Source organism: Nothoprocta perdicaria, unplaced genomic scaffold (genome assembly GCF_003342845.1).
Source record: "Nothoprocta perdicaria isolate Ctin4 unplaced genomic scaffold, notPer1 scaffold_162, whole genome shotgun sequence".
In the NCBI taxonomy this organism is placed as follows: Eukaryota; Metazoa; Chordata; class Aves; order Tinamiformes; family Tinamidae; genus Nothoprocta; species Nothoprocta perdicaria.
Genome location: NW_020454783.1, coordinates 1,299,089 through 1,321,572, shown reverse-complemented (window position 1 = coordinate 1,321,572; position 22,484 = coordinate 1,299,089). Strand labels below are relative to the sequence as shown.

Sequence of the window (22,484 nt, the reverse complement as noted above, 5' to 3'; positions counted from 1 at the left end):
GATTCTGGCTAACCTTTGGCTTGGCTAGTGCAGGTGTTTTCATTACAGACCCGTTTCAGGTCTAGTAAAGAAGCTAAAGAAAAACGTCATTCCAGAAAAAAAAAAAAAAAATGTCATTTTCACTTGCTGGCCGTACTGGCCCTATAGAATGGCTTTGGTTGGTTTTCTTTACACGTAGAAAAGACTTCTGAATGGAAGAACAATTTTTTACTCCACTACAAGAATTCCCTAGACATCATTAGATTTTTTGTTTGATTGTCTTATTGGCATTTGTTTTTTCTCAGTTCAGAGAAGATATTTCCAGAGACTCTGGCTTGRCATTTTCAGCTTGTCTCTCTTCTTTTAGCTTCTCCATAGGAGATTTTATCATGATAGAAGCTGGTAGAAACAGTTATCACTGCTGGGAACTTCTGCAGGGTTTAGGTGTGSGAGTCAGTTCAAGTAGAAAAGTAACTTCTCACTCACCCTAGCACTGAACATGAGGTGGCAGAGGGAGGCCTAAGGACAGGGAATGCTGTCTTTTGGGTCTATTCCTCCTCTTACACATGCAGACATCTCAACTTGTGCAAGTCCATGACAGACAAGACCCGTGATGGGGTGAGATGTGCAGCTACAGGGCTGGCAGCGAGACCCATGGCAGTGGGAAAACTGCCTCGCAGSGCCCCGAGGAGCCCCTGCCTTGGCCCAGGGCTGTTGTCCCTCACTGGCACGGAAGCCCCAGGTGCCAGGTTTGGTCAGCAGCAGTTTGGCAGCAGCTGGGCACGTAGGATCCCGGAGCCACGATGTGCAGCTGGGAAGGCCTGACCACAGGTAGTGCACTGGGGCAGAACGCACGCCAGGCTCAGCTGAGGGAACTGAGAGCGACCGGCAGCGGTGTCCCGGGAGATGTATCRTGGAAAGGAAACATAATGAGGAAGGAAAGATTCCACACACATGAGTTACACATTGCACAGCAATGAGACAAAAAAAAATCCTCCAAAACCTGATGAGAACATCCTGAAAAAATATTTTGGCAATGCCCACTTGGATACAGCACATTAGCCCTGCGCTCTGTGCGAAGGCAGCAACCATGCAAAGGTCAGCGAGGAGGGGCCCAAGTACGTGCCTGGCAGACGGGAAAGCCTCTCCGGGCACTGGGAACGAGCGGGGCTTAGTCCTGGGGGATGCTGCTCGCCACAGCTGTTGAGGTTACGTACCCAGAAAGGGGGACGGTTCTGACCTGCATCATCCACAATGCAGATCTGATCTGAATAAACAGTCTTTGAACACCCTMAAGGAGAAAGCTTGACATGATATTATCAGATTTTATAAAGAGATACACAAAATTGGTTGTGCCATATGAGGTCACTGGAAACACTCAGGCAAATGGCTGTACAGGAAGAAACGGAACAAACAGCAAATGAAATCTGAAACCTTCCGGATGGGTGAATATTTCTGTTGCTTATTTCAATCTAAAAGTATAATTTCACTGAAGTATCTTAAAAGAACAGATTTCAGGACAGCGCTAATAAGAGACCTGTGCCTAAATTAGAGCAGAATATGCATGTTGTGTTCAGCGCACAGCTCTCCAGTTTCAAAGCAACTCTGAATAATTGAACACTTTAATTGAAATGGTAACTGACAGCTCACCAGTACATTGTGACCCGGACACACACATCCTTCCTTTTGCTTAGGATTAATTGTGACCCCTTATTAACAGTAAACATTAATCATCTGCTGTGCATGTGGAGTCCTACAGTTGTCCACTCAGCACAATCCATGTGGACTGGCAAAGCCTGTTCCATCAGCAGCAGGAAGCAGACACTGTTTCTTTTCAACTCATTATAATTCTCCATGAGAACTGGAACTTCAGCTTAAGTGACCATGATAGACACATAAAATATTGAAGATTATGCATTTAGGAACCACCAGGTGAAGGAGCCTTTGGCTATGGGCAAATACTTAAATGCACGAATAAATAAGCAACATATTCCACTCATTTTCCCTCTAACGCCCAAACTGAACTTTTCTAACAATAGGAAATTATTTCATTTACTTATKCAGGCCTCCCTCCTTTTTGTTCCACTGCAATAAAAAGGTGTAAAAGATACGAAATATCAGCAGAACATTTAGAACTGGAATTGGACTTTCATCTGTCCAAGGCTGTTGCCTTTCTTTGTTGCTTTAGGTCTCTGCTCCACTCTCCCTGACGCTAACTGAGAGATCCAAGGTCTTACAAAAGCAGGGAACATCTACCACTCATCAAAAAATGAGTTCCTTTTGTCTAAAAGCTTTGGATGGAAAGGTAGAATGTGTTCTCAAAATGGAAATAACTCTCAAGCTACAAGAACAAAATGTATTAAAAATTTACTGGTATATGTGAAAATCCTCAATTCAAGAGTCTTTTTCCTTAGAATGAATTTCCTGATGCAGTGTTGTCTTGTATAATTCTGGGTATTTTCATAGAGATATCCAACATTCATCTTCCTGCATAGGAACTGATGATTCCTCCCAACATCATGACCTTTTCTTTTGCTGTTTTGCCAGGTTTTTCAAAAGAGGCTGCTTGCACCTGCTGGTCCTCAAAGAAGGGAGATCCTGTACTTTCAAATTCCCARTTCCATTTTTTTTATTTTTCTTTTTTTCATGAGTAGCAGTCAGTAGCTCACTTGGGGAGCTTTATCCCTTTGCCCTGTCTCTAAAGGTAGGGAAGATAAGCAGCGGGTTCACGGCTTTACTTGGCGTGAGCATGTGCTGAATGGCACATCATGTACAGTGCAGGACAGCACTGCCAGCATCCACAAGTCTCCCATTTGTACCTGCTCTGGTTGCTTTGCTGACTTCTGGTTTGCTCTGTTTCCCAAGAATGACATCAGGCAGGACATTTTTAGAATGGTGAAATTAAGTGTCTTAACAGAAATAAGCAAAAAACGAGAGCACACTCTGTGCAGTGTTGGCTGTTTGTCTTCCTAAAATGACAGCTGAGTGAAATTGCCATGAAGCTCCAGAGACTAAAAMCATCATCTATTCTGCCTGGGATAAACCGAAGATGCAGTTAAGTTTCGTTTGGAGTAAACTAGATGACACTAGGAAGTTAAGAGTCACTCCAATATTCAAGGCCAAAATAAGACAGAAATTTTGGGCAAACTGAGGGCTAAAGAAAGCTTGGTGCAATGTGTGTCTGTAAGCAGAAGCAGGAGAAAGTGAAGCTTGAGAAAACTTCCCTATGAGAACAGGCTAAAGGGAGGTTTTCATGGTGTTGACTGAAAACAGAGCTCAAACTCTGAGCAGAGGAAATAGTTCTGCTTTTGGATGAGCATGGAATATAAGAAATGTGTATATTCTTTGTAACTAGATAGGCTTACATCAAAAAAAAAAAAAGACTATTAACAATTTAGTCTTATAATAGACAGACTCTTCAAAGCATCTGATGTAAATTGCTTGCCTGAAAGGGATAAAACCCCCCAAAACCTATGGCTGAGCAAGATGACACATAAAGTGATAGAGATTTTACTTTTTAAAAAGTCTACTACATTTTTACTTCTGTTTTGTTCTTAAAATTGAAGAATCTTTGCGCATCCAGCACTTAGGCTGAAATTCTGAGCATAAAGGGGGAGAATTTCAGCTGAATGCCCAATGACTTAACTACATAATTCCCATTATTATTTATGAAAATTACATAAAATACTATCATTAAAACCCAATAATTTATCCTTTGAAATAATTTACAGAAACTGATGGACAACAGGCTAATTTAATGAAATTGCTGCTGAATTATTTGGAGTAACAGGTAATCAGAAATGAAACTGTGGGCAGGTCCAGGATAAATACTGCTCTCTATTAAGTACATGCAAAGCATCAAAGAAACAAGTCTTCTCTCACAACAAAGTTTTTTCAGAACCAAAAAGCAGAGAAGCACATTCCTCCACACTTACCACGCAGCTGAAGTTTGGAATTGTTGCATACTTGTAAGAGTAGGGGTATAGCAGCATCTGAGCATAGGCATGGAAGGACAGATAGGCTTTTATTTGTTTGCGGTGTTTGCGAAGAAAATGAGCAACAGCCTTAACTTCGGGCTCGGACTCAGGGAAGGGACCACAGTAGGTGTCATCGCATGGGTGAAGTGAAGCACCTTCATCTACAGATTGAAAGAGAAAGCTGATGTGAGCTACTGCAGAGAAGTTGTAAGGGTCAAATTCTGGCTTTACCTGTGTGGGGGCAAAAGAGTAAAAAGCAATAATCAAATTGCTTCTTTTTTTCTGATTGAGGAGTATGAACCAGTGGGACCTCAGTACAGCAATCTCCTCACTCAACTTATAGACACACCACATTGCCCGTTGGCCAGCACTCCTCAGGGAATGTATTTTTAACTCAATATTAATAAAGGAGAACCTGATTTCTCTGTATTTTCTTCCTTAGCTTTTCATATAAGGGACATATTTTTTGATGAAGCTCCTGCATGGAGGTTTTATTAAAACTGCTGAGGGGTCTCAGTGGTCTATTTGAAATCAGAGAGCTATACCTCTTTCACTAGTCACTGTCAAGACAAGTCTAGCTCTTAAGTGCATGTTAATGTTGCAGYTACTGCAATGATGGTTACAAGGGCAGGCAGATAACCTCATCAAGCATTACCTTAGAGACTGCTTTAAAACATGAAAATAGTCCGTAACTACTCCCTATTTTTACTCTTGCAAACCTTATAGGAAAAAAAATGACAAGCTGCATGGGATGATTGCTCAGGTAGTTAAAATAGAAATCATCTAGGGTTGCACATGGCTTCATCTTCTGCTGGGTGAAGGGTTTAATTGTGAGGATTTCTTTCAACACGTCCACCTGCTCAGGTGGCAGGGAGCTACAGAAGTGAGACCTACATGTAATGTCTCACAAGGAAGTGAAAGCTGAAACCCAGAAAAGGAGATGGGGCAGAGACTCCTTTATCATTTAGCAACCCTGGACTGAAACCACCATCTCATTTACAGCTTAGGGACTGGGCTTAAAGGAACAATATTTATGCAAATCAATTGTGATCTTTTATCCATTGATTTCCAAATGCCACCTGCTTTAAACTGACCTAGCGAGTAATAATAGTTTGTTTGTGATATTCTCGGCTGCCATCAGGGACCTAGGGAAACAGTCCTTTATTAGCTTTCCTCCATAGAATAAGTAGTCCCATCTCCAAATAATAAGAAATGAGCAGTGTGCTGTGGTAGTAGATAATAATATGAGCTATAACAAGGTTAGGCAATCAGCCTGATGCCAGGAAAAAAAAATAGTAGAAAAATGTCATACTGCTGCTTCATTTATAATATGAAAACAGGAGGCTATCATTCAATGGCCAGCAGTGGGGATTTCAAAAGGTATCAGCGCTTAGATAGCAGTGGATATGGAATGATTATATTGGGGGCAGATGGTCTGCTCCCTGCAGAACAGATGGCCATCAAGTCATCTGAATCCCAAGAGTACCCTGCTTCAATTTCTTGGCAGATAAYAAAGCTAAAGGAAAGCCATTTAACAGAACCTCCAAGAGTTCTTGCTTTTTGGGTGGATACTTCATCTTCTGTTACCATGTTGTATCACCATGAATCTCAAACATAAACATCACTGTTGATGAACGAGCTACAAGCTAAATGTAAAATGACCCAAGCTAAATGCAAAGTGGTAAAAAGCATCTCAGTTTAGTGATTTTTGGTGATGAAAAGATGCTCTAAACTGATGCCTATGGCAATCCCAGCTGCAATTAATGCTGTTCCTTAACATCCCATCCTTAAGCTGGCTGGGAAAGAATGAGAGTTTCCATGGCGCCCATAGAGAATATATGAAGATCTTTAGTTTTCATACTGAAAGGTCTTTAAAGTAGCACAAAGAGGAAGAAAAAAAAATATAGTAAATATAAACTCCTGTGAAATGTCAAAGTTACAGTCATGAGAAGAAAATGAAACTGGAGAAGTTAACATGCTGCCTTATTTTTGTCCCTAGCAGCACACTGCAGGGGCACAAGTATCTTCCAACATCCCTCATCAGATCAAATGTACAACGTGTGTGCAGAGACTGATAAAACCAAGTTGCTTGGCAAGGCTGTGGGAGTACAGATGAGCGGGAGCCTAAGCCTCAAAGCTCCTTGCAAGCTCTGCTCCTGTCAGTGCATGATGTGCAGTGCATGTCCTCAGTGCATGACGGGGATATGCTAGAAATTTTACTTCCCCCCTTTATCTGGATTTGTGCTGTAGAATATTTTAGTTCTAAGTATCTAAGTATCTAAGTATATTATTGGCTTAAAATTGCTATTTATTTATTGAACTTTAACCCACTGAACTTTAACCTCTACTTACAGCACATAGGTATGTTATAAGGGGCATCTCCATCCTGCAGATCTTGCAGTCAGGATTCACCTGGGCTTGTATGCAGTTACTGTACACTATTTTAAGCACAGATAGCTGCAGAGTGAAAGCCACCATAATCAGTGATATATCCCTTTGCCAAGTCCCTGGAGAATACAGAAGCAGCATCAYAGGACTTGGTCAAAAGAGGGATGCAGCATTATCTCTGCCAAGGAGCCAGCAGCCTCGTGCCCGGTGCTGCTCTGTTGGGGCTGCTCTCTGCCACAGCTCACCGGCCTGCGAACCCCGCGGTGATGTTCAAGGCTCGTCTGGGTAAGTGTGGCTGCACTGAATTAAAGGGTTTTTACAAGCATGCGCAGTCGAAAATTGTGCATGCATCACGATTATACAAGCCTCAAAGTGTGATATGATCCAGATTCTCCTCTGCCTCATTTAGTGTCACATTAATGAGAACATGAGGCCCACGGCGAGGAGCTTCTGAGCACCAGGCGCCCATGAAAGAGCTCTTTATTCTCGGCCAAAATATTAAATTTCTGTGAAACTCTGTTTTAACAGAAAATGAGATGGAGTCTGGGGTCCACTTTGAGAGGCAGAGCATGTGCATGGAGAGATGATGAGCAACCTTGAATAAATTTCCATTTTTTACACGTGGGGTGGGGACCTATCTTTCCTATTTAGTTCAGCAACAAATAGTGGATCACAAAACAGCATGTGTGTACATGTGGGCATTGCTGGAGTTTCACTCAGCCTAGAAAATACCATTTTTTTGCTCATAAATACACAAAGCTTTCAGGATAAGGAAAAAGTAGTTGTATTTTAATACAATGGCTGGGTAGCAAGTGGACATCTTCCACATAATAAATCTATATGCTAAAACTAGCTGCAGTTCTCATTTATAATCTTAGGTAAAAGATGGTAACAGTGATGCAGGACTTTGACCCAGCTTTAGATTATTTTTCCATCATAAAATTTYCTGAAAGGCCATGGTAGCAGCCCTGGGAGTTGGCTCTTATGTACTGGAGACATCCTTGTCTAATGTAGGCTTTCTCTGACTGCTTCTGTATCTGTTTACTGTGAGTTGATAAAAATGAAAATATATTTCATGAGTACTTGTATTGCCATTTTTTTTTTTTGGTGTGTGTTTCTGTTTTCTCCCACCTCATTTATAATCACTGCAGGCAGACTATTCACACTTATCCTTAACATTTTCAGAAAACTACTTAAAGACAAAATCATAGATTTCAAATGGGAAAGGGATGGGCAAAAGGAAGAGCTGTTGTGCTACCCTTTGTGAACACAGTTTCTGCCTTTGTAAGTTTATAAGGTAAACAGACAAGGCAGAGAGAGACAGGGAAGGAGGAAATMGCTGCAAAGGAGGATCTTCAAGGAACTTGTTCAAGATTAGAGAGTAGGTCAGCAGAAGAACCAGGAATATAAAGCAGAAATAACCAGGAATATAATTAGATAATAGATTAATCTAATTAGATAATTAGATGATTAGATATGGAAGTGCWACTATTTGCTGCCATACCAGATACTTCTCCTGTGTGAGAGTTGTACTATATTGCTGCAAGAGTTAATAAAACACCATTTTTTTTTTTATTTAATAGATCCACTTCTTTCTTCTGTTATCATTTCCTCACTGCTATGGTCTAAACYCCAAATTGAGGTCAACTTCCATGATAAGGATTTACGGAAGTTCTGGGAATTTAAAAGCTTGTCTCTACACACTTACAAGCATTTTCTTCTGTATTAAATCTCTAGTAATAAATAAAAAAGGAGAAAAAATCTCTAAAAATATTAAAATATTGACTAACACTTTTCTACGATGTAGAAAAACAAATCTGAAGCCTCCAAGCTACTGCCATTTCAGAGAAGTAATGAATTAAAAAAAAAAGATTAAAATTTTCTTAAGGTTGTACTCAGATAAATTCTGAAATGTCCTTCAAACGACATGCATGATTCCAGAAATACAAAATACCTCATGTGCCATTTCTACTTGCCTTGTCTTCACTTTTGCCACACTGCCCAGAAAAGCTTTAACGTGTGGTACTCCTAAATTCAGGGCATTTGGTTTCTTTTTTAGAAGTTAGGAGGATAATTCAAAATCTTGTAACATTATGGGGAAAGTAGCTGCAGTTTTACCTATGGAAAAGGGAACACTTCATACTAACCTACTTAGTGTGTTGGATAATTAAGGACAGGATAATCTGACCTGACCACATGGACCAAGGTGCTTCCAGACTTACCGCACCATTTCACTTTCCAGTTGCGATTAGCGTCAACACCATGGCACCGAAACCTTGAATTCTTTGACCTTGTTTTTCTCCAAAATCGATCCTAATCATAATTTTAAAATAGTTTAGTAAATAGTAACAATAGTAAATGTAAACAGTACAATAGTAACTACTCCAGTTAACATAGTTTGAGAAGGTTAATAGTAACTGCTCCAGTTAACATACTTTGAGAAGAGAAGGAGACAGGGGATCTTCTCAGTATGTACAAATATCTGAGGGGAGAATGTAGAGAAGAAGGGGCCAAACTCTTCTCAGTGGTGACCAGTGATAAGACAACGGGCAATTGGAACTGGTTGMAACACAGGCAGTTCCATCTGCATGTGAGGAGGAACTTCTTCCCTGTGAGGGTGACAGAGCCCTGGCACAGGCTGCCCAGGGAGGTTGTGGAGTCTCCTTCTCTGGAGGTCTTCCAAACCCGCCTGGATGGCACCCTGTGCGCCGTGCTCTGGGTGTCCCTGCTGGAGCAGGGGGTTGGACTGGATGATCGCTAGAGGTCCCTTCCAACCTTAATGGTTCTGTGATTCTGTGATAGTGCAATATTTTAACTGTATTCATTTACTTCTTTTTTGCATAACATAAAGTGATGAACCAGAAAGTATGGAAGTTACTTTTGAATTACATAATAACATTCAGTCTTTCCTTTCTGAACAATTTTTGAGGAATACTACTGATATTACTTACATATGTCCAGCTAAAATGATATCCATCCACATTAAACACAGGCATGATATAGAAATACAGCTGGGTTAGCATCTTTCTCATGGCAGGATCAGTCTGGTATGTCTGAAGAGCCTAGAGTGGAAAAGGGAATAAAAGTAGTTTCCATAATAAAAATAATTTCCAAAATAAGTATCATGACCAGCTAAGATGGCCTTTGGCAACACAGAGGCCTGATCTTACTGCATCAGTGATATTCATAGACCTGTAATTGAAGGACTAACATTGCCTTGTGAATGTGATTAAAGGTAGCAGGAGAACATGTGAAAAATATTTCAGAAGACTTGCTCTGCAACTTCCAGTTATTTCCAATATCCCCCAAATTACAGTTTTATATAAAAACAAGTGTATACACAGTATAGCTTGACATAAGAGCTGGAAGTCTGTGTAAAATTTTTTTGGGGAAGAGATACGTTTATCTACCATAGTCAAAGGAGTGCTCTTGTTTCCCTCAGGGATGGTCTATAGAGATTAAAGGCTTACATAAAGCAAGCTCTTGTTGTATCCAAGGTAATCTGTTAATCCAAAGTAACTGTTCATCAATATAGGTGGCTTCTTCCTTTATAACTTAGAAAATCCTGTAATTTGCAGAAGTTGAACTATAAAGGCTAACAAAGGAAGTCTAGACAGAGAAGGTCATCTTTTGCTACCCCACATCTTGCAGAAATGCAGAAAAGCTAGACATTCCTCACCATTTCTGGTTGCTAGTACTACAAATGCTCCTTTACCATGTGCAGAAAGTTTAGACTCCCTGTGCAAAATGTGTTTCCCGTCAAAGTTAGGCATTAATGTTGCATCCTTCAAAGCTTAAATCTTGATTYTATGAAGTGGGGAGTGAAGTGCTTCATCTGACACCTGGGAAGCGTAACGCATGGACACTAGGAGCAAAGGCATCCCTGAGGCTGGCTCCTCTCCTCCACAAGCTGTAATTGCAGCTATTCTGCTCTGCAGGGTTTCCAGCCCCTGACTTCCCTCACAACGCATGACTCTGCGTGTGCAACGGCCCCCTGGGCTTTGGCAGAGCCAAGGCTGCGCTTAGCGCTGTGCAAAACCGTGGAGCCACCCGGTGATTCTCCACATTCAACACACCTTCCCCCTGGACATGCAAAAGGAGGAGGAGAGAAAYTGAGGGCTACAGAGGCCCAGCACAGAACGAACTGCGAGACGCACAGCAGCGGGGCCAGTGTGACCTGGAGCAGCGCAGAGCAGGACAAGCTGCTGGAAGAGGGAAGGAGGGCACCGTGGGGAGAGGAGGAGGAGACCAGGCTTTTGAGGGAAAAGAGTTCCCAGCCAATGCACACTACACAAGTCTCCTGGCTCATGTGCTAGAAAGCCCCCAAGCTTTCTAGCTGGAATGCTATTACACCTCTATTCTATTTACTTTTATTGAGAAACCATAGCTATAAATACATCTGGATACAAGTTATTGGTATTCAGAGAACTGCTGCTATAGTAAAAAGTATTTTTTTTCTTCAAAACTGAAAGCACTGGTTACTCAAAAATAATGGCCATGGAAATAAGAGCTCTATTTCATTACTGTTCCACATGCAGAACTGAAGTAACTGGGGCTGCTCTATGCATTAAATTAGCCAGGCACTTAAATCTTCACAGGATTCAGGGTCTATATGGCAAGTGTAGATGTTAAATCTGTAAGACTTTGTTACTGCAGTGAAAACAGACATGGTCCAAAATACGAGCCAAGGGAAATGAGCATTTTTATCATGCATATTTCAGGGAGAAATAATATGGTTGGGGAGCAAGTCAGTCCCCACACACTGCTTCCTTGACTTTTAATGCTTTTCTCTTTTTATACAGTACAAAAAAAATACAGCTCAGGTTGTACCTCTGTAGTAGGTATTTATGTATCATAGATAATGAGATACACATACTTACTTGTATCTGTTTTTATGTAGGTCATTCTTTGTCTGCAGGTTACCTCTGTACTTGTGCATTTTGTTACATGGAAAGTTATATTCTGTGCTACAAACTGGAATGCTATAATAAGAACCTCTCTAAAACACTCCTTTATAGGCAAATTTTTAAAAGCATCACCATTTAAAAAGCAAAATAAAATACACATTGCAAAATGTCAAGTGTCCTTTCATTTTTTAAAGTCACTTTGTATTATTTTAATACCTGCTATCTCTGAAGATATACTATAAGAGACTTGGGAAAGCAATATCATCCCACAGGAACACTCTTAGAAACGTTCAGTCTCATCATTGATTTAAACCCAACTATATCAATGATTATTTTCTGTTCTTTCAAGCACATATGGTTTATCTTCATAATTTTGCTACCCTTTCGGAGAGCAATTTCATTTAAAGTCTAATGGATTTGGTGCAATATTCTCAATCACAGAAAGCGAGAGCATTAATGGTGTCAGCTGGTAAAAGTGAGACCATACAGCTCCTTTCCGCTGGAAAGACTTCATCCTTTACCCTCTGTTTTTATCTAACAATTTTACTTGATAKATGCAATAAGGCAACAACGACTGCGTATTCTCAACACCCTTAAGAGTGCAGTGTTTGGCACTGAGCCTTTCTGTTATTACGGTGTGTCACTGCCGGAGCCTAACACGCGACTGCCCATCCCGACGTGACTCTGAAATCCTCCCAACAATAAATAACCCCCCACAGCAGCGATACCTTTTCTCTATGACACAAGCAATATGCACCTCAACCATTAGTGAATGAAGCACGTTGTCGTTTGCATGGAGCTTGCAGAATACAAAGTAATGCTACTTTCATACAGCTGGATCCTGCTTCCCCATCAGGCAATCAATAGCTGCTTTGCTGCTGCATGCACAGAGCCAGACTGGCCCAATAAATGCTGAATAGTTTTATTAGTGAATGAACAGATGACACAGGAACCCTGCCAACAACGTGCAAGCAATCTGCCTGGAGGATGGGGAAATAACCTGTGATTAATAAGAGGGGACTGGATCATCTGGATGAGCGAAGGAGCGTGGTCGTTGGTAGAGCTCGGCTGGCTGAGGATCTCCTCCATTGGAAATTTAATTTTGGAGGGAGCAGAGTAAGCAAAAGAGCTACTCTGGGAAGTGCCAAAGCAATAAAGCRCAAGAGTTTTAAAAGGTTTTAGGATGCAGTTGTGCTTTTTTTTATAAAGGGAGAGTGTTCTCTGGGAAAGACRAAGTGAAGGGATGAGGTTGAGAAAAACTCTAAAATTATAGTTGAGATTAATAATGATTTGTTGTCCCACAATTCATTATTGTTAAATTTATGGTAACAATCAGCTTCTGCTGTTTCTGGTTTTGAGTTAAACATTCACCTGAATAAGTGATGTGCTGGAGAAAGGTCCAAGAAGCTTGTGTGTGGCTGGGACCACCCAGACCAGTGCAGTGTCCTGGGGGGAACAAGCTGGCTGCAGTCACCCCCTACTTCTCACCTCCCCACCTCCTACATAGGTTAGTCTAGGTATTATTTACTGAAGGCAAACAAATATCATGTACTTGTGAATGCATCRTTTAATTAAACTACTGAGACTCACTGAAATAATTAAGATGCAAAACCAAAATGCCTCTAATACAGTTTCTGAAATAGCTGAATTATCCAACATATGGGTTTTTTTTCACAGTCCTTTTTSACATTAAGTAGAGCTTCTGCATGTCAGTACTTTTTACTGAAGTCCTACTCACTCAGCACCACTGGCCTGGACTGTCAAAACATGAAGCAGAATTTCTCTGCCGCCAGCAATGTCTTTGAGCAATGACGTGAATTCTCTTCATACATTGAAGAGAAACATAGCCAGCAGCTTAGAAGTCATCACAGGGCTGTACCTGAATTTCCTGGTGATTAATACATTCACAGGAGTTCGCACTAGCAAGTGTCATTGAAGAACTCCTCCTACAGGYAAAATACGGCGGTAGGAATACCTTTATTTTATAGAAATGCATTCACATTGTGAACAACATGAATAGCTGAAAACCAAATGGAAGTCATTTTTATCTTTTTAARACTGAAAGTTTTCAGGAGAATGCAGCTGAGTAGTTGAAAGTGCACAACATTMCTTTTCCTTTTGTAAAAGGAAAAATTTAAATCATTTTAACCATTTTTTTTTTGCAATAATGGAGCTATCATGTCAAAGGAAAGAACCTTCTCCTCTGAACATCTTTACTTTTGAACAGAACCTGGAAAAATTCACCAGAGACCAAAAAGAGATAAAAATGCTGCATAGCAGAAAGGGGGTTTGCCTCAGCTCTTGGTAAAACAATGCATCACATGCCTCATTGTGGTGGTACCATGGTACTGCATTCCCCTTTCTTGACCTCGGTTTAGGATTTATCCATTAAAAAAAAAAAAAAAAAAAAAAAGAGAGAGAGAGAGAGAGAGAGAATCACATCTGAGAGCCCCCTCCTGGAAGAGCTTGCTGGTAGCATTCACTGTTACTTTGTCTTCCTTGCTCTGCATTTGGTAGCAAGGATGTGCTGTGGAGACTCAGAATTGCAGAGCTGGGGGTGTAGGATCCCGCTGAACAGCAGGACTCCGTCAGGACTGAAGCAGCTGTSAGGTGGAGAGAGGACGCTGAGCAGAAACCAGACACAGACCAGTGCGATTATGCCATGAACACTTATAATGCTTGGCATGCCASGAATGGCATGTGGAAGAAGAGAAAAATCATGGAACAGATTCTGAATTTGGAGCAGCTCCTCTTGCTTTCGAAAGGCTGACGAATGAAGTGCTGAGTGAAGGGACTGAAACACGGGAGCTCTCTGACGGAGAAATACTAACTAGTGCTCCAGGCAGCAGGTCCTGATAGAAAAGAATGAGTTAGCTAACGATAAGTAAGACTGAGTATTTCAGATGCAGATGCTAGAAGATGAGAGAGATGGATTTTGCCTATAGATAATGGATATATAGGAAGCACTCAGATAATTTTCTTTTTCTGTCRTTAGGCAGCTAAAAAGACAGCTACAGGGACTGGGGGTTGACAGGCAATAAGAAGTAAGTTACAATAATTGCACTGTGTTTATTGAAAGAGATGCAAATCATTGCAGGAGGTCAAGATGCCTTTGTGAAAGACATGAATAAACAGAAGGAATATCCAGAAATGAAAATTYCATAGAGCAAGAAGACATTAGTTTAAAGAACAACAGAGAATTTTAGATCAAACCAAAGTGAGCTGAAGACTATCACCTAAACAGAACAGACCKTGGAGAGGAGATTCAGTTTTGAACMTKTCAAGTAATTTCTAGAGCTCTTCAGGTGTCTGAGAGACAGCAGTCAAAGACAGATTAAGAGCAGCAGCACATCCTTCCCCAGGAACAGGAGGGGCATTCCATATAGGAAGGGACAGTCAAATTCTTGCTATTTTTCCTTTTTTAGTTCAAAATCTGTGTTTTGGAGAACTCCAAAAAGAGATGGAAAGCATATAACGGGAAAAGAACTAATTATGTTGTCTTGGAGAATCTCTAAATATACAGGCAATGAGCACGCTTTAAATTAATAGCAGTGTGAAATACTGCATTGTAGGAAAGTGGTGTTTCAGCTGTTTCTGTCCAAAAGACTTAAGTCTATTAAGAAGTGACAGGTCAAAACATATAACATGTAACAAATGCCAGTGTGTTGCTCCACGTAACTATCTTACCAAACCCTGATATTAGAGTATTTATTAAGTGGATGAAAAACTGATAACTGAACCTTGTAATCAAAAGGGGAGAGCAGCCACATTTTTGAGGTTCAGTCACTTTGGACAGCAAAGGCAAATATTTCCTTCTCAATGCTGAACGTTTAACAGTTTTGAGATGATTCAGCAATAATCTGAAGTCACCCAGACCTTGAAGCTTCTTTTTTTTTCTTGGAAGTGAGGACTTCAGCATTGGAAGGAATGACTGAGTGAACGATTCTCTGATCGATGAGGCAGCACATCACAGATGTTTTGTCCATCAGGACACACACTGTGGAATTTCGCAGAATGAGTAGAACTGCTACACTGGCTTTCAACAGTTCTTAAATTCAGAATGCTTATGGCTTTATGGCCTTGTAGCCACGTAGCCTGCACAGCAGAGGACCAGAGCCAACTCCTTCAACATTAACACTGCCTTGGTCTCCTGCTTGGCCCTTGGCTCTGATCACACAATCATCCTTATACACTTCTGTATATGTGTCTGCTCTGTTACTTTAGGTATCCTGTCTTTACAGTCAAACACTTCATAAACATTCCTGAAGAAGAATGCGAGGTCTCGAACTCTGCAAAATTCCTGGTAAAAAATTGGTCTCTGRGGCATGTTTGCAAGCCTGATGGCTAGCTAATTGGCAGTATGCATCCCACAAGGTGATTCATAAATCAGTCTCAAGTGCAGAATGGTGGAAGCAAGTGTTGCCATTTTGCTCCTGGGACAGTCTCTCTTAACTCATTATTATGGAGTGAAAAGACAGGATTCAGTCCTGGTTTTGGCAGCAATCAATATCAATGTCAGCTTTAAAAACAAATCTGCCCTCAGCCTCCTAGCCTCTCTGTCTGGGCTCGTCTGTCTGCTCTGCGGGTGCAAGATGAAGTGTAAACACATACCCTTGGGTAATTTGGGAACTACCATAATTGGGATCAYAGAACACGTACATTTCAGAATTTGGTCTTTCAGACATGCTTCTCACAGACTGCAAGTATGAGGAGTGTACTGAGAATCCTTTTCAGATTTGGTATTCTCTTGAGATATCCATTACGGCCCATCTTTAAGGGACGCTGCAGGGTTGCAGGATAAGCASAGCTTTAGAGCTGCAGTTTTAGATTTCTCTACTATACAGTTGCTTTCCAGTGGGCCTGTGCTTAGGGGTGATGGAACTGTAGTTCCATGTGTAGTAGTGTAGKGGGTGGTCTAACAAGACCAATGCTTAAGCAAACTTATCAAGTCACCTTGATCAAGCCCAGCAAGCTCAGAAATAGTTCTGAATCCTTTTCCAGCAAGGATCTTCAGGATGTGAAAGGCTGTGCCTCAGAGGAGGCAGACCGAATGTTAGTAGCATTGCTAGTTCAGGAGAAAACCCCACAACAATCTCACATTAAAGTAATGTCATGATGTGCAATGCAATGTAAGCTGGCCCATGATCAATGTAGAACAGAACTACTTTGAAGAAACTAGAGAAATCTTAAATATTTCTAAAATATAACAGTCTGGAGAGCCTGAAGAGAATGTCACATTTCATATTTGAGCTATAAGGTTGCTGCATCAGGGCAACAAATGCCATGTTTCCCTTTTTTTTTTTTTTTCCCTAAGAAGTACCACTAGGCTTTTGAAGATGCAAGGATGAAGACGGTGGTGGGGTTACTGTACTTCCAAAGGCATGACTTGTTTGCACCTTGATATGAGGCTCCCAGATTAGATGAGATTAGATTACTAACATCATATCATTTGGCTAAAATCTACTGCTTTCTACAAAGCAACTACACATAACTCTTTCTTTCCAGTTTTTAATTTAATGTCACATTTTACTGTATAATTAGATCCTCTGTAGTCTTTTAAAATCTTGGCTTACATATTCTTTTGTTTAATCTTTTGTTGCAGACACAAGTTCTGGGCTGCATTAGATTCACTTGCCTTTACAGGCTGCATTCGAAGTGGTTCTCCCTAATCAGCTCCACCTATTTTCACAGCCCTAATTCCTTCCTACTCTTCCACATTCCTCTAACATTTCCATGGTCTTTTTTTTTTTTTTTTTTTTTTTTTTTTTTTGCTGTTGTTGTTGTTTTTGGTGGTTTTGGTTGTGAGGAAGAACTTCTTCACTGTGAGGGTAACAGAGCCCTGGCACAGGCTGCCCAGGGAGGCTGTGGAGTCTCCTTCTCTGGAGGTCTTCCAAACCCGCCTGGCTGCCACCCTGTGCCCCGTGCTCTGGGTGTCCCTGCTGGACTAGATGATCTCTAGAGGTCTCTTCCAACCTTGAACATTCTGTGATTCTGTTTTTTTTTCTAGCCCTTTTCAGCTGAGTATGGCTTGAAGTTAGTGGGACTTTACTGGAACCTGACACCCATAGCAAATATCTGGCTTTCTTACCATATTGCAGACCAGATATTTCTCTGTGACTCATTATTTGGGAGCTTGAGCTCTGATCCTGTGAGCACAGGAAGCTTTCAGACTCAAAATTCAGTGACAATGTGGCAGGATTTGCCAGAGGTCACCGGTGTTGCCCATCTCTGCAGTCAGCTTGACTACCTTCAGCTAAGAGCCTAAAGGCCTTCAGGGCTGCCTTCTGCTGAAACAGAGAGGGAAGTTCTTGTTAACACCGGAACTACAGCACACAGAGCCAAGGCTACAGCTCTCTCTGGAGTAGATTATAATTAAAAAAAAAAAAAAAAAAAAAGAATCCAAACCCTAATCAACGCTCTTTGCTTTTATTTGTTTCAGAACTCAAGGAGTTTGGATTTGTACTTTGTAATGATATTAACATATAATAAAAAATGCTTGCCTGACCATTTTCTCTCTCTCCTTAATCTTAAAATTCTACTTTTATAGCTTTCTTCCCCTTTCCTCAGTTCATCTGGTCTTTTCTCATTTGTATTTGCCTGAATACTGAGCAGGCCTGTGCAGCAAGGCAACCTGCTGCCTTCGCACGTTTTAGCCTCACATCCTCAATTCCCAAGACTGTTCTGCCTTGGTCTGCTTTGCATTTTAAAACAGATGGGAGCTGGGTCCTGCTCAGCTCAGCAGCTCTAGTTTCTATCAAGCAGAGTTGCTGCTGCCCACACTAGCGCAAGCCACAGCGGTCACCTAGGCCAGGCAGGACCACCCGCTGGTGGCAACATTCCCCGCGATAGCAGAAGGGCTGGTGTCTGGAGGCTGCTACTTCTAGAGATGGAAGCAAGACACTGAGAGCTCCCAAATTGCCTGGGAACATCTGCTTACGTCTTAGCCCCTGTATAGACCTCCCAGGTCAACAGTTTTCCTATTCACTGAATAGCTCTAGAATGCAATCTCCAATGTTTGGATATAAGCAAAACACAGGTTATTTTGGATATAGGTATTAGAGGCCTGGGGGCACTTTCAGACACCCCTCTCCCTGCCCACTGGCCAACCTTGGCTCCATCTCAGGCCCAAGACACAGCCCCAGCTCCAGCCCTGCCATGGCCCTGGCCAACTCTCRCTCAGGACTTAAGGTCTTAGGGTGAAGTGAAAGCTGCATAAAATATTTTGGTCTCACTCCACTGTAAAAGCACATACAGACATGGTTGATACTAGAAAAGAAGCTAACATCCCTCTCCCTGAAATTCCTCTTCTCCTTTGGCATGTCTTGAATAAATGGGCTTGTGGTGCTATACCTTAGAGCTCCCAAGCATGCCTGGAAAAATCTATTTCCAATTGGACTGTCATCTCTCAAARCTCTCCATAAACATCCAAAAGCCTGGAAAGTGTGCAGCTGGGCTGCAGAGGTGCTTAGGGAAGGAATTTGCCAGCAAAAGAGAACTGCAGAGAGTTAGAAGCAYACAGAGACTGATAATTTCCACAGAGTTCTTGCTAGCAATGTCTATTTCATATAATGAGAAAAGTAATATTCCAATGCAATCTAATCATCATGTCTCTTCTCCCTTCTCAACCATTTTTAATATAACGATGGAGATTGTGAGCATAATGTATTCGGATCCTGTTGCATTTTGCTTTAAAGCTGTATTGAAATATTGCTAAAGACAGACAAGGAAACACCACCTCTGAGCTAAAGCAATGCACAGCWGAGATGGGCAGACCAAGGAGTGCTTTGTTTTTCTCTCAATGAACTCTGAGTGCAGAAACCTTCTTTAAGTTAGAAAAACGCTTTTATACATTTAGCRGAACAATCCTACGAGCAAGTTACTCTCAGAGGATCTCAGATAACAATCAGAAGGCTTTTATATACACACACAGTCTGTAGCCTGTCCTAAGTTCTGCAGGGAAACCTTGTGACTTTTACCTTTTACCTTCACAGTCAGCTGTATGATCATCTCAGCTAACAGCAGTATAGACACACTTTAATATCATTGAGGTGTTGCACAATGGAGATGTTTACCCCTATGAAGTGACTTATGAGTTCCCAGAAAATCAAAAGGAGATCTCCTAAATTGGAGGATTTATTAATATAYTGTAGAATCACACAGTGATTTGGTGAAAAGAAGTGAGAAGACTAATAGAGTCTTGCATATAAAGATTTTGCATCATTTATTTTGTTCAAAAAATCTGATATGCAAAAATGCTCAAAGCACATCTGCTGGTGTTTTGAAGCCTTCCTTGACTTCTGTCAATTGTATTGCAGAATGGGCTCCGCTCTGCAGCTTGTATCTCCTGTCCTGAACMCAAGTCTGTTGGCTATGGGGAAGTATCAAAATCTTGCAAAGCCATCATACATCTGAAATGAATCCCAGATTAGAGAACATTAAGTGCTGATACATATAAAAAGATGTACTGGGCAAATTTACTGGGCAAATGGAATAAAATTCTAATTGCTCTCATTTTCCTGACGTTTTGAAAAATGCATTTGGGGACATGGAGGTTAGACCCCAGATATCATGGATTAAAGGAGCATAAATTCAACAAGACAGGATTAAATAAACATTAGGGAACTACCTGATATGTAGAGAATACAAAATTTATCATTTTGGTTCAAATTTGCCTATGACTTCCGCCTCCCATTCCTATGGAATTACACAAAAGAGAAATGTCTTTTTTAATCTAAGTCCTTACCGTAAAGATCTTACCAAACTGATCTAAAACAGCACACACTGGCATGAATCTACTTGGACTGTTATCTGAATTTCACTTTCCACAGTTCTAAGTCTTGGAATAAATTCCTACTTCAGGTTTCTGTCAGTATGTGTCTGGCATATTTTCTTGTGCTTAGCTGTGTCTGCCTGTCACTATCAGCTTCCCTTATCAAGTACTTAGTGTTCGACACATAATGATAAAAGAATTAAAGAATAAAAGTATCATAGCTAGTTATTGTACTTACCAGTAACAAATTATATTGGTTATAACAAGTATGCAATGTCTTTTTGAACTCAAGGAGCTGCCTAACTSTAAATCATTAAATACTTACTTCTTTCACGAACCACTGGCAAAAGGCAGGTCCAATCCATTCTCTTGCATGAATCCCACAGTCTATCCAGACAGCTTTCTTGTAAGGCTGTGATCTTTTACCTAACTTAAAGTGTAAATATTCATAGAAATATCAATAGATATCTTGACAATAGTGAGAAGCAAAAATGAAAAAAAAAAGAAAAAAGAGAGTATTAGAAATACTAGAACATTCTGAATCTCTTTCAGGCAGGAAGGAATACAACTTTTTTTTTTTTCTTTTCAATGAGAAATGATAGGCAGGTACACTCAAGCTAGTAAAGTGGATCTGTGGGAAAAAGAAAATGGCAAAGAAAGTCAGATTTGTCAATTCCTCTTTTTCCTATACAAAGTGCAGTTCTTAGCTATCACATGGAGCAGGGTGAGGAAAACCAATGCTACAGGGGTAGCACAATGCAGAATACAATTTAAGAACTCTGCAACAGTGGAAGAAAAGAAAGTACCTTGAGTGTAAGCTTTTTTTTTCTCTTTTATGATGCCCTTTAATTTGTCATCCTAATAATGTGAGTTGATAGTGCTCACTCCAGGGATTTTATCAATAGCTAAAGAGAACTTGCTGAGAAAGGATCCAGAGCTTTCTGGGGTCCACCTCTAAGACAACTGTTTTAGAAGTTGGCTATAAGCACAAAATTTCCACTTCCCTTACATTCAGACACTGGTAATTTTACTTGTCCTATAATTGTCACGTATATCCAATACAAATGAGCAGGATTTGGCTCTTTGTTTTCCAGGTCTTATTTTTGTGTTCTCTGGAGAGCACATGCAGAGATGCTTAGATCATAATAACTTCTCTTTCAGAAAGCTTCATCACTTGTATTTCTGGTGTTCATTTTGTAATACACACAACTAAATGTCTGCCACTGATTCTAGACTTCGATCTGATTAATGACTAATCTTTACCTTGAGTACAAACAGTGGTCTGCCTTCATAGGATTTTCCAACTGAGAACATATGAATAAGATCTGAATGAGTTTCATTCAGATGATACATCCAATTCTGGATCTGCAAAAAAAGAGAAACAAATTTGCTGCTTCAATTTTAGCATTTCTTGGGAAATAGCTGTAATATTTCTATTATTAATCTTAGTTCTTACTTGGTGTATTTTTTTCACTTTTCTATAGGTTTAATATTTGTCTTCGTTTTTGTTTACAAAATTGAACTACCAACGGGCTCTCATGGCTCCATTGTCAGAAGCTGGATGCAACCTTCAGTTGCATGTTTCTTTCTTTCTTTCTTTCCATTTTATTATTGGATATTACTGGAATGCATTTGCTGTTCACTGAAAATCTGGAAATGGGGCTAATCAGACACTTTCATTAAACCTTAAGACTGGAATAAAGAAAGCAGGTTCCTGAACCTTCCTGCCAGAACACAGTATGGTGAACAGGTTCAGTCGGAGAGGAGCACCTGCAGAAGTCAATCCTATTTTTATTTGTTTTACAGATCTTGAGGAGGTGTCGCGTGCCATAAGCTCATCCTAGTGACTTTGTTTTAGAGCAAATTCAAACACCTGGATTTCCAAGAACTCCAGTTCCTGATACTAAAATTCATATACACTATTCAGTCCTTTTGAAAGGGACTGATCTGCTGCCCTACAAAAGGAACTCTTGACCAAGTACTTGCTCAAATCAAGGAAGGCAACAGCGTCACTGATAAATATAAAGTTAGTAAAGGAAAGGCAAAGCTCAAGAAAAATAAAGCAGAAACCAAAAATTCCTCATAAACATCCCAGTGGTGTTTGGCAAGCATCCCTGGGGCCTCACCTTTGTGAGAACAAAATGTGACCAAGTCACGGTGTAAATGGGGTCTGTTATCTCTATATGCTGGTACACTGAAATCAACAGAAATTATTTATACAGCTAGCTTTCGGACTAGTCTGCATCATAAAAGGACCTTTATCTAAATGCTTTTTACTTGCACTCATTTTACTTACTTAAATGATTCAATAAGACTTTCAGCTTCTGAAATCTCTTAATCCACCAGAATTTAAACCTGAAAGACTTATTTTAAAAACAAAACGAGGAAGCTTTCAAAGGCAGTTCCATGTACAAGATAAAAAAGTATTAAAATAATTTATTTTAATTTCATGACATTTTAATT

The 22,484-nt window shown here is 40.5% G+C and overlaps 1 protein-coding gene across 1 annotated transcript in view; it reads right to left on the bottom strand.

Annotated features, from left to right (window-relative positions):
- Nucleotides 1–22,484, bottom strand: part of CPA6 (carboxypeptidase A6) — a 73,701-nt gene that overhangs the window by 3,053 nt on the left and 48,164 nt on the right. The window contains exons 5-9 of the mRNA XM_026035602.1: nt 21,285–21,386; nt 20,347–20,451; nt 9,296–9,406; nt 8,567–8,657; nt 3,915–4,117 (exon numbers count right to left, since the gene is read on the bottom strand). Of these exons, the coding sequence (XP_025891387.1) occupies nt 3,915–4,117; nt 8,567–8,657; nt 9,296–9,406; nt 20,347–20,451; nt 21,285–21,386 (612 nt within the window). The remainder of the gene's footprint in view (nt 1–3,914; nt 4,118–8,566; nt 8,658–9,295; nt 9,407–20,346; nt 20,452–21,284; nt 21,387–22,484) is intronic.